The sequence below is a fragment of the Cydia strobilella genome, chromosome 1, assembly GCF_947568885.1.
Source record: "Cydia strobilella chromosome 1, ilCydStro3.1, whole genome shotgun sequence".
Lineage (NCBI taxonomy): Eukaryota > Metazoa > Arthropoda > Insecta > Lepidoptera > Tortricidae > Cydia > Cydia strobilella.
The window spans coordinates 25331601-25344280 of record NC_086041.1 but is presented as its reverse complement, the minus strand read 5'-3'; the positions used below and the strand labels follow the sequence as shown (position 1 = coordinate 25344280).

Here is a 12680-nt window from a genome sequence, read left to right as displayed (position 1 = left end):
GAGAGAATCTTTGTCTTACACTGGTACTAGCACCCAAAAGAAAAGGATGAGTAGTTTACTAAGTTGATTAGCGAACTTGACTCCACACTCGCGTTCGCAGCTTCGCGCAACGAGTGTGGAGGGAGCGTAAGATTATCTGGCTGTGCACCAGAAAAAAACAAAAAAAACTTTTTTCTTCTGAACGTTTCGTTCGTTTGTGTCATCTCAATTATTTTATTTGTGTACAATTTAGTGTGTGTGCTATTTTTCGAGGAAAAGAAGATTTTTCACGTAATTCTTTAGTTACCGCACACTTATGTAGAACTGACATTTTAATGGTTTATGTCTGAAGTGGAATTGACATAATGTGATCTTGGGACAAGTATAGGAATACTTATTTCATAATTTAGCTCAAGTTTGTAGGCCTCCAAGGTGTCACCATGGAAATCCCAGTGCAAATCGCTGTGCGGTTGAAGCCTCCGAGCCTTGTGGACTCTTCACAATGCATATTCAGTAACCCAGTGACTCAAATCGTGATAACAGAAAGTGGACAAACTTTTCACGTCAACAGGGCTTTGCCAGTGGACTGTACTCAAGCACACCTCTTCAATTCGTTTATGATACCGCAAATAAATTGTTTCCTTGATGGATGTGATACTTCAGTGGTTGTCTTTGGGCAGCCTAAGACTGGGAAGACCTACACATTGTTTGGGCCAGGTATGTTTAGTATAAATTTGCTGAAAATGGTCAAAATAGGATGAGTCTTAATGACCGGTTGCCACTTGCAACTAATATTGGCTAACAATTTTTTAACATTGTCTTCGGTCACCACGATAGTTGCTCATGAAATAAAACTATGGAAACGGATTATATCGCATATATTGAATTTATAATACATCCCGATGTTTCGAACCCTTTACAGCGTTCGTGGTCAACGGGTGACTGAACATACAAAAATAATGAACCATCATAGGCTATAAAACTTTAAGGCTGGTTGTACATGCAAAATCGGTTCATAAGGCTAGTTATATAATGCAACTATTTTCAAGTAAAGATATATATACCCGATAAAGCTACGCCAGCTCCAACCCTACACCTCTGCCCCGAGAAGATTTAATTCCCTCCTAAAGGTTTGTAGGCTCCAAACTCGGCGGAACATCTTTTCAAAACATATTAAACTCAGAATGTCCAACATCATCCAACACAAAGGTCTCACAAAGGTTGACCATGAACGCTGTAAAGGGTTTGAAACGTCGGGATGTATTATAAATTCAATATACGCGATATAATCTGTTTTCATAGTTTTATTTCATTTTTAGTTTCTGTGGTGGCTAATATTAGGCAGGTCTTCCTCTGTCTCTCCCATCTCTCTATCCCACATGGTGGTGTCAGCTTTCCTGCTTAACCTTCTGTAAGATAAATGTGATATGATTATTTTGTTTGAATGTGATATTATCCTAAAACAGGGGTTCCCAGACTCAGTACCATCTTTACCATAAGGGCACACCGGGCCTGTGCCCAGGAACCCATCCTCAGGGGTCCTGAAGGACACAGTAACAGTGAGCAACCGGGTCATAAATAAAACTTACTTTTGTCTTAAAGTTTACAGTTACACCAATATAACTGCAACGATTTTGACAGCACAGCAAACTGTTATTTATACGTCATAATTTCATAGAAGTTTGACATTTAAAATAACACTTGCACAGTCTGAGCTATCAAAATCGCTGCAGAGATATCTTGGTCTAACTAGTCTGTCAAAATGGTGTTGATTTTATTTATCCAAATTGAAACAAAATCAAGTCATTTTTGCCTTTTTTTAGGGTTCCGTACCCAAAGGGTAAAAACGGGACCCTATTACTAAGACTCCGCTGTCCGTCTGTCAGTCCGTCTGTCTGTCTGTTACCAGGCTGTATCTCATGAACCGTGACAGCTAGACAGTTGAAATTTTCACAGATGATGTATTTCTGTTGCTGCTATAACAACAAATACTAAAAACAGAATAATATAAATATCTAAATGGGGTTCCCATACAATAAACGTGATTTTTTTGCTGTTTTTTTCCGTAATGGTACGGAACCCTTCGTGCGCGAGTCCGACTCGCACTTGACTGGTTTTTTCTTTTACTTTTCGTCACAGTCTAAACTGTGTATGTCGGGTAATAATTAATAATTTATCAGAATGCATCCAATTTACTACGTACACCATATTCCTTTGCCTAATGGTTACAAATTGTAGTGGAGTGTTCATTTTCGCTGCTTAAGAGAATAAAAAAATGAGCTGCGAGCGACTAAGTAATTTGTAATAGTGCATAGAAATGCATAAGTGCATAGAAAGTGAGATCCTACAGCACATTGAGTTTGAGGATATAGTAGAAGATTTTGCTTGACAGATATTCCGAAAGAAATTATTATCATTATTGTAACCAAAAAACCAGCAGCATACCTACTAATATCACTAGTTTTATTCGCTTTTTTTACTTTCCAAAAGGGCCCCATATTCTTATGTGCCCAAGGGCCCCAGCATAGTTTAAGACTACCCTGCCCAAACTCTGCGCTGCGGCGCCCTGGTGCGCCGTAGACAGACAAGATTTTCTTATGCAATTTTATTTTATTTTATTGAAAACTGCATTTAATCTAGTTACATCTCCATTTTAATCCCCTTTATTGATTTTTGTTACATTTTTCAGGTTTTGAATGCATTCATAGTGAGTGTGACCAAGGCATTGTACCCAGGTTCCTGACTGAGATATTTCATAAATTGAATCAAATGCCAGAGAGAGAGTACATTCTGCACATAACATGGATGCAAGTTGTGAACAACAATATATTTGATGTGTTGGGAGCTGGTTTAGTCAGATGCTGTAATGTTGAGGAAGCTTTTCAGTATTTGCAGCTAGGTTGGCGGCAACGTTGCCAGGGTAACAACCATACAGTCTTTACAGTCAGTATGGAACAAAAATGGGTTGGCACAAATGGAGTCCTCAATCACAGAATGTCAACAGCTAGCTTTTGTGATCTAGCTGCATATCCAGAACCTGGACTTTTTGCTCTAGAAAATATAATAAAGGAACTGTTAGCTGGCAATCCACCCAAACAAATAAATTATGATCAATGTATTCTCACTGCTATGTTGCGAGACTCGTTTGGGGGTCGCGCATTTACTTGGGTCATAGGCTGTACCAGCACGGAACCTGAAGATTATCAAGATACATTGAAAATACTGAATTTGTGTTTATGTTGCAGAGGAATTAAAAATTTTGTCACAGTCAATTTATTTGCGGATAACAATACGCCCGTATACAGTGAAAAATCGATGGCACCACCAGTTGATAACAATTTCAATTTGCAATTTGCTACTGCTCAGTGGATCAAATTAGTATCTAATGCAGAAGGACTATTTAATAAAATATTGCAATCTAAATCTTTATCAGAAACAGATGTCAACCAAGTGAGTGAATGGCTGTTCTTGAAAGCTGAATGTGACGAATGTCTCAATACGGATGTGGTAGAAAATAAAGACGTAGGCCCAAGGCATGGCTTGCCAAGAATTGCAGAAGACACTGAACCCAGTGATGAGCCCAGTGAATCTGATGTAGAGTCTGAATCAGAAGATAGTGACTCTGACACAGTCTTCCAAGACAAACTAGATAAATTCATGGAATATTTTAGAGAAAAGAATGATCAACTATTTGCAGATAGATGTGAGGAATATCTGAACCATGCAGACTCTGATGATATCACAATATCAGAAACTAGTGGGTCACAATCTTTGCCCATTATGACTTCACAGTCAAACTCTGGGCGTAGGAGAACCATTCAACCAGGCGAAAGTTTATCTGGACCAGAACTTGAGTTACTAAGAAAAGTGGCAGCAAAAGCAATCTCACCTGAATCTCAAAGAATTCTTATTGAATCTCACAAAAATGATCTAGATCCTGAACCAAAGCTGATTGAGAGAGAGCTTCTTAAAATGATTGACTCTCCAAAGAACGTAGAGCTATGTAAAAAGTATAAAATGACTAAAGAAAAGTATGCACAGAAACAAGTGTTAGCTAGGAAACTATCAAAAGAAATTGGGAACAGCCAATCACAACTCAAAGAATTGATAAATCTTTGTATTGCCAAAGAAAGACTGATAGATGATCTCTCGCGAGCTATGAATCACAATTCACAAAATAAACCTTATGCTGACAAAGTAGCCACGAAGAACCAGTATAATAAAGCCAAGGCAGATTTTGCAGCTACACATTCAAAGTTAGCCATTGACAAGAATAATGTCAAACTACTACACCATTTACAACAATGTAAGTCTATAATAGGGAAATATGAAAAACAACTAGAAGACAGTGAAGAGTCCAGTGCAATAGACCAAGACAATATAAAAGAGATAAGGAAACATGAAACTAGTCTGAAAACATATAAAAAACAAATAGATCAAATAAAGCGGCAAATAAAAAAAGACGAAAAACGTAAAAACACATTAGACATAGAACTAGTTAAGGACAAAATGAAATTAGACGAACTATCTGAAAGTTCAGTTGAAGTAAAAGATAAAAAGGTGCATTCATTAAAACACTTTACACATAGAATATCTCATATAGACAGTATACTTAAAGAAAAGACAAATGATTTGGAGAATTTAGAATTATCAAAAGAAAAGGAATTTATGTTAAGAAAAGAAATTAAAAACTTGAGGAAGACTAGGGAATGTTTACATGAACAAAGATGTAGTTTAGGTCACAAAAGAAAAATATACAAATCCTTATCAGATTCTGAGGTAAGTAAACCTAAGTATATGTGAATCCAAAATTATGTCCCCTGGAGCAATGTAACCAGTTAAGATAGCTAATGTGAAGCATACAGGAGGGCACCGGGCACCACTGCAAGTCTAAAAAAAATATTCATTAGCCGGGTCCACAGTCCACACAGAGCGAGCATACGCGCGAGACAATTTCCTTGCGCACAAAATGGCCAGTGTAGACGTGCTTCGGTTGTAACTTGTATCGACATTTTTGTGAGGCACCGCCTCGGCCGAGGCACGTCTACACTGGTCGTTTTGTGCGCGAGGAAATTGCCTCGCGCGTATGCTCGCTCTGTGTGGACCCGGCTATTTATGATTCAAATATGATTTTTGGCCCCCTTTGTATAACACATTTTTTTATGTGTATCTAGAAACCGTTCCTCATCATCATTATATATTTAAGAGTTGACTCTTGTTTGTGGAGCGTTTTACATGTATGTCAGTCTTCTGCCTTCTTGACAGCCTGATACGACACGACGTTGAAGTTTTCCTTAACTTGGGCCATGTATGAAAAAAAATAATGAAAAAAGTTTATTGTATAAATTTAAACATACAGTAAATCATGACCCTGTGTCCTGAGCTAGGAAACACAGGGTGTTACAGGACCCAGTTTCGTATTAGACCGTGGGCCAGGAACAGATTTCCATGACCAATCGCCTCCCGGGCGAAAACTCGTATAGTGGTTAACGGCTATGTATGATGAACCCTCGTGAACGTCAGCTGCCGCTCCGTTGGGGGGTTGAAGAATGGCAGCAAATAAAGTCTATAAAAAAATTGTCATCGCCTCCCGCTTGATACTTTGTCAGATGATAGTTTAGATGCTATTGTGAATAAACAAAATCGTCAGCCGATTGTATCGCTGTGGAAAGACCGTGTTACGCGTTTCGGTGGCTGCCATTCCTCAACCCACTAACGGAGCGGCAGCTGACGTTCACGAGGGTTCATCATACATAGCCGTTAACCGCTATACGAGTTTTCGCCCGGGAGGCGATGACAGACGAAATTTGCGCCTGGCTCGCGGTCCATGTGGTATGTGATGGTCTCCTCTTCTTCTTTGCTTCAACTCTCCCTTGTATGATGTTTTTAATTAATTCGTCGTGTCGTATGAGGTGTCCAAGCATTATTCATCTTCTATTATCTATGGTTGGTTAAAATGGTTCTCAACAAACTTCTTTTTTCTCCATACATGAAACCGTTCGTTGGTTTTCTTATCACGACAATTATTTCGTGTTCTAGGAGCGCAAGTTGCTTGAATGTGAAGAGGCTATAGAAGCAATAGACACCGCCATAGAATACAAGAACAACTTGATATGCGGTCGATCGCCGTCCGCCTCTCTGTCGGATTGCGCCGACAATCGCGACTCCAAGAGCCGGGGCGAGCAGATGCTGATGGCGAGGCTCGACAAACTGCCGCATGATGAGATGAAGACCCTTCTCTATAGATATTTCCAAAAGGTACGTTTCCATTTGCGATAATGGAAAATTATGCCTTGTCCGAGTTTCCCCAGATAAATTGCGAATTGCTATCTTTAACCAACTCACTCGCGCCAGGGGGGTGTCACTTCGCAGTTTAGGTACATTTGGCCGGCGCGCCTCCCGGGCAGGCGTATGGCAATGGGCTGCCGCTCGACTCGCGGCAAAATTGAAAATACATAATGCCTTCGAAACCATTGTTGGTTCGAGGCAAACGGAATGATGCTAAATATTGACAAAACAATTATAATACATTTTCAGCTTAGAAAAAACGATAAAAAACTTAACATTTTAATAGATAACGTACAAGTACCACAGATGGATCAAGTTCAGTACTTGGGCTGCACGATGGACGCCGGCCTCACGTGGTCCCCTCACATTGAGTCTATGTGTGACAGGCTAGCATCAGCGTGCTATGCCTTATCCAGACTCGCGCCTACCCTATCGCGCGTTAACTTACTTAAGGCGTACTATGGATATTTCCATTTAATACTAACGCAAAGTGTAGACCTGTGGGGCCTGGCAGCTGATCGTGACAGACCCTTTAAAATGCAAAAGCGCGAAGTAAGGATCATAACAGGAAAGTGTCACGACCATCCTGCGAAAGAATTATTTAAAGAATTGAAAATACTTACGCTTCCAAGTGTCTATGTCCTCACTGCGTGCAAGTATATAAGAGCAAATGTACACAACTATGTCTCCTCTCCTACCAGGGAAAGGAGCACCCGACGGAGACCCTTTTTAGTTGTCCCACAACGTAAACTAGCTAAATCTAGAAAGTCACTCGCTGTTGTTGGGGCAAAATTGTACAACTCGCTTCCTGCCGAAATAATTGATGCAAGCGATACAACATTCGAAAAAAAACTCGGGGCACTCTTAACTGAACTGGCGTGCTATACCATCGACAACTTTGTTAGTAGGGCAGCCAACCCAACCACATACAAATAGATACGTAAGTTAAGTACCTATATTTGTAAAATGTATACTAAAAATGTAAATTAATTAGTGATAATTTAATATAATTATGCATTATACTGAAAATGACATGTAAAATACTAAATTTTATTAATAAATATCTGAATCTGAATCTGAACCTAAATCTATAGATATTGTTCTGTTTACGGATGTCTGAATAAACGGAAGAACAAGGAAGCAGAAATAACATTTTTTTTTAATTCCGGACTATATTGACCGACATATTTTCAAAGGAATAAGTACTTCTGTGGCATACCTACTTCCGTGAGAATCAGACATACTATCTCCGTATAAAAAAATTATGTTTACAGAATCAACGTTTGTAATTCCTACATATTTATCTTAAAAATAATAAATCAGTAGGTATAGGTATAAAAACTTGTCAAGTGACAACCCCGTGCCGACACTCGCAGCTCGGTCATAAAACTGCGGCGCGCAAAGAAGATTCACGGTTCGTGCGGGGTTATAAGTTTCAATTTTGCTTGCAGGCGGCGAGTATAGGTATAATTTTATACCTAAATCTGACTTTTGTGAAGGAGTGAATGTTCTGTACGGTAGTACTATTAGTTATTCTGTGCTCGCGCTCCTTTCCATCACGCAACACTTGGCAGCTGGCAGTGAATGCGTTAAGGGTCCCCGGCAAGCTCGGTTCTCCATACAAACGTAATTACGCTCTTATTTAAAACGATTAGCTAGTTTGCTCTGAAACTTTGTACTTACGATATAGAATAAGGTAGATCTATGTCTGTAATTAGTTTATGTAGCTTCAGATACCATAAGTTAAAAAATACAGCGAATTTAAGTTTTTAATACAAAACTTGTTTTTGCTCTATTTCGTTAGTTTTATAAATTGGAGCTATATAAACAGCAAAAATCAATATCCATTTTTATGTAAAAAAAAATTGATCGCATACAAGAAATAGTTGATTCGCCCAGATGCAGATGTAGAAATTATTAGCCTGGACGCCAGCGGGCAAGTGAGGCGGCGAGCGGTCGCTCAAGGCCGTCCATGTCCAAATTATGAACATGGACGGCCTCTATCCGGATCGAGCTCTTTTCTTGAGACCCAGAAGCACTTGTTTTGTTTTTGAAATTAGAACCTTTTGTTACAGAATAAAAATTCAAATTACACTGTGGAATATTACATAAAATTGTAGGGATGGTCTCAGGAGGCTATAATGATACAGGTCGAACAGCATGCGTGTCGTGTTGCAGGTGGTGGACCTGCGCAGCGCGTGCGCGGCGCTGGAGGCGGGCGCGGCGGCGGCGGCCGAGGAGGCGGCGGCGTGGCGCGCGCGCGCCGCCGCCGCCTGGCGCCTCGCGCAGCGCGCGCGCCATCACGCGCAGACCAGGTGTGCTTCCAGCCGATATTACGTCTTAGTTTCCTTTACTCGACCGCCACGCCACGCACGCTCGACGCAGACACCGAACGCAATAGATACCACATTGGTTTTAACCAACCATACAGGGCAAAACATCAAAGGTTTGATAGGATTCCTTGAGGATTTGGGCTGGCAGGACTAGTCCGCCTCCCATTTCCATCACGCAAAATAGGCGCCAGTCGCAGAGTTGCGGAAAATTGCCCCAAGGCCAGGTTTACACTTGTAAGTTTTACTTACGTAAGTAGGGACAAAGCTATTTGCTAGAATGAGATATATCTCATTCTGTAGTATAGCCGTGTCCCTACCTACGTAAGTAAAACTTACAAGTGTAATCCTGGCCTAACTACAATTTAATACAATCAACGTATTGCGGTCGGCGTCAGCGTCCAGCGTGCACGCACGGAGCGTGCGTTTCGTTGCTGAGGCGGTTTAGTTCTGATTATTTGTAAAAAAGCAGCCTAATTACTTTACAGCTCACTCTTCAACAAAGTGCAATGCTAGGACTCAATATAAATATAACATTGTACTACCAAAAACAAACACATCCATATACAAAAAGAGCACTTTTGTAACAGCTATTCGAGTATTCAATAACCTTCCAGCTGATACTAAGGCACTTGAAGGTAACCGATTCAGGGTAAGGTTGAAAAACTGGCTACTAGAAAAAACATTTTATAGTTTGAAAGAATATTTTGAATATTAATTGGAATGTAATTAATTTGTAAATATCTTTGCATGTTACTTTAAGTTTAGGTCATAAGTTACTTAAGTATTGCATACCCGAAATGGGTAACTGTTGAAACAGACTGAAATTGTATCATGATTACCATCTACAAATGTACACAGTACTGCAATAAATCATTCGTATTCTTATTAATATGTTATAATAGTTATTATTGTCAGTCGCCTTTGACGCCTTCCTTAACAACTGGCCGGAAGAAGCGCTTAATCGGGAGTTATGGAGAACCAGGGGAGAGGCCTTTTCCCAGCAGTGGGACACTCAAGTAGGCTAAGAAAAAATAAAGTTATTTTTGTATAATTAATTAAATTATGAAATACGAAATATAGGTACGTATAGGTCGGTTTGCGGCATAAACGACAGTCTATTTTTTTGTGTTAACTTAGAAGTTTGATTTTTTCACAGCTTCAAGGGGCTGTAGATCTGAGTATATGGTTTTAATTTCAACTCGATACCTCCACGCGTTCCCGAGATAAAGGGTCGTGACAGACAGATGGACGGACGGACAACAAAGTAAAATGTTAAAAAAGGAGACCTATTTAGGCTCTCCGAAACATGTCGCGTGACCGTGAAATTATTTAATGACAACAAAGTGATTCTATAAGGGTTCCGTTTTTTTCCTTTTAATAGAATAGAATAGAAGATGCTTTATTCAAAAACGCTTAATTTAAACTTAACTAATGACGCTAACATAGATTGCTGGTTATAAAGCGTTCCTGAAATGGTCTCCACAACCTGTTTTGTTGGAAATGTTGTGTAACACGAAATTGCCATTTCCAAGCACTAATTTACCTTATCAATTTCAGACAATACCAATCGGTGCACCGGTTCCTAGAGGGCGGCAACCCCGAGCGAGCGCTGTCCTTAGGCATGACCACGGACACCGACACGTCCGACGACGCCATGCGTCTCGTCGACCGGATGAAGCAGCTGGCGAGATGTCCGCCGGTGAGTGGCGAATTTACTTTTCTCAAACATGCTCGGAAATGGTCGCATTTTGTTCGTAAATCGAAAATGCAGTGCTTAATTTTTATCCCAGCGACGACAACGCACCGCCCTCGCGCGCCCAAATGAAATTCGTATGATTATTTTCACTTCTAGGAGTAAAATAACCGATACAATACCCAAACCGCATTTTTTGCAAACGGAACTTCAGTGAGTGCCCGGTCTATTAAAAAAAAATACATCAGTTGTACTATTTAAATGAATATTCATAATAAAATAACACTGCTATTATAATCTTATAGATAAGCGCCGGCTCGCCCCACGCGTCGCACATCTAATGAAGTTGATTTAGATATCACAGGCCGTCATATAATTGACAAATAAAAGTGCTGGAATAGAAAAAATCGATTTCCTTACTATGGCGTGTCCGCCAGTGGTATTAACACTTTGTCGTCTATTACTGCATACGCTAACCTTTTTGACGCCAATGACGATTACTTATATCTGCACCGTAGGTCCAACGCCGAAGACTATTCAATCTGTCACAGACCACAGAGCAACAAAGACCTACGCGCATATATGCATAAAGTTCAATTTCAGTTGTGGCATCTAATCTAAAGCCCGGTTCACATTTGTCTGTCGTGTCGTGCGTGACGCATATCGGTTTCATAGATAGTAACACGTTGACACGGCGTCGAAAAGGTTAATCGAGTTATTCTGTTGCAGGCGCCCTTGATCCCGAGCCAGAACCTGCGGCAGCTGATGCCGGCCACGGCGTCGCCCGCGGCGCGCGTCACCAAGGAGAGGAACAAGCTCGTCATCGTGCAGCACAAGAAACACTGATATTTACTCGTAGCTTTATTTCTGCCTTTACACTTATTTATCATATTCGCTTTTTACAAAATATTACAATACATTTATCCATGATTTTATACATCTCTGTTTAAAACTTTTTACTAGTAACTAATATTAAAATTATTGTAAATTCGACGATTTCATATTCTTATTGTAAAAATAATGTACCTAACCGTAATAATTCTCTAAATTCGTGTTGTGATCCATTGTGGCACCGAAACTTGTTTGGAAGATAACCACTCGCTTGATATTGTTGACCTTTAAGGCCAAAGCACACCGGCTGCGTGTGCGTAGACGTGCACGTGCGTCAAAATGTTTGAGCCGCGGACGCACACGTCACGCAAGCGGTGTGCCGTCGCTCATGAGGATCTGTATATTACAACGCGCACGTGCACGTCTACACACACGCGGCCGGTGTGCACATGGCCTTATTGACCGAGAAACGAGGGTGATAGCTAATCAAAACAAAAGCGGACATGATACTGTACCGGAGCACAACACTAAGATTCACTCCTTTATTATTTTTATACTGACTTAGTCACATAGTTTCGACTAATTCGTATTCTTCAGATCCCATCAACGTGCTCACTGCTAAATAATTGTGATTATTTAAATTTATCGATATATATTTAAAAAAGGGGGCCGATACGTACTGTACCTTTTGAATACATTATAATAGTTTTTACGTTGCTGGATTCGTCAATATATGCGTCCAAAGTTAAAACGGCCGTTTTTGTTTTGAGTTCATAGATCGACGAATATATATCTATATGTATAAACGTAAAAGTTCTGACTGACTGACTGACTCACTTAAATCGACGCCCAGCCCAAACCGTTGGACCTAGAAAGCTGAATTTTTCACAATAGGTAGCTTTTATGACGTTAGTATCCACTAAGAAGGGGTTTTTCAAAATTCATCCCCTAAGGTAGTGAAAAAGGGGTTAAAAGTTTGTATGGAGATCATAATTTTTTTTGAGTGCGGGACTTGAAACTTCGTATAAAGGCATATTATTAGAATACAAGAAAAGTGATTTAAGCGTTTTTAAATATTCATCCCCTACAGTGGTTAAAAGGGGTTGAAAGTGAATCTATTACAAATGCTTTGAAACTTCTTAGAAAGGCATTGTATAAGATTCCAAAAAAGGTCTTACAACGTTCTTAAAAATTAAACCCCTAAAGGGGTAAAAAAGGGGATGTAAGTTTATATGTGGTACAAATTTTCTTTTAAGCTAGGAACTTGAAACTTGGTAAAAAGGGCATTATATTAAAATAGACGAAAACTGATTACTTACACCGTTTTTGAATAGTTTGTACTAATAGTTTCGGGAGCGATTTTTTTTTAAATAGTGGACTTGTAAATCTTCGAAGAGGGTCGAGAGGGATTATATCGGGAACAATTTTTTTTCAGTTAGGGTCTTGAAACTTCGTAGTTTGTGAAAGACAAATTTCATGCGTTGTATAATTATTAACAAATGATTAACCGTCCCTACTGATATCTTTTGCTGCATAATGTTCTATATTATGCTCAT

The 12680-nt window shown here is 39.7% G+C and overlaps 1 protein-coding gene across 1 annotated transcript; it reads left to right on the top strand.

The window, feature by feature from the left end:
- Positions 1 to 222: 222 nt before the first annotated feature.
- LOC134742348 (kinesin-like protein costa) lies at positions 223 to 11928 on the top strand. Its single transcript, XM_063675405.1, has 6 exons — positions 223 to 696; positions 2669 to 4758; positions 6019 to 6237; positions 8446 to 8582; positions 10158 to 10299; positions 11023 to 11928. The coding sequence occupies exons 1-6, from the start codon at positions 420 to 422 to the stop codon at positions 11137 to 11139; spliced, it is 2982 nt and encodes a 993-aa protein (XP_063531475.1). The 5' UTR covers positions 223 to 419; the 3' UTR covers positions 11140 to 11928.
- The last annotated feature ends 752 nt before the right edge of the window (positions 11929 to 12680 follow it).

Coding starts and splice junctions, on each gene's coding strand:
- LOC134742348 (XM_063675405.1), top strand. CDS start 420: ATGGAAATCCCAGTGCAAATCGCTGTGCGGTTGAAGCCTCCGAGCCTT. Junction 697..2,668: donor CTACACATTGTTTGGGCCAG/GTATGTTTAGTA, acceptor TACATTTTTCAG/GTTTTGAATGCATTCATAGT. Junction 6,238..8,445: donor TCTATAGATATTTCCAAAAG/GTACGTTTCCAT, acceptor GTCGTGTTGCAG/GTGGTGGACCTGCGCAGCGC.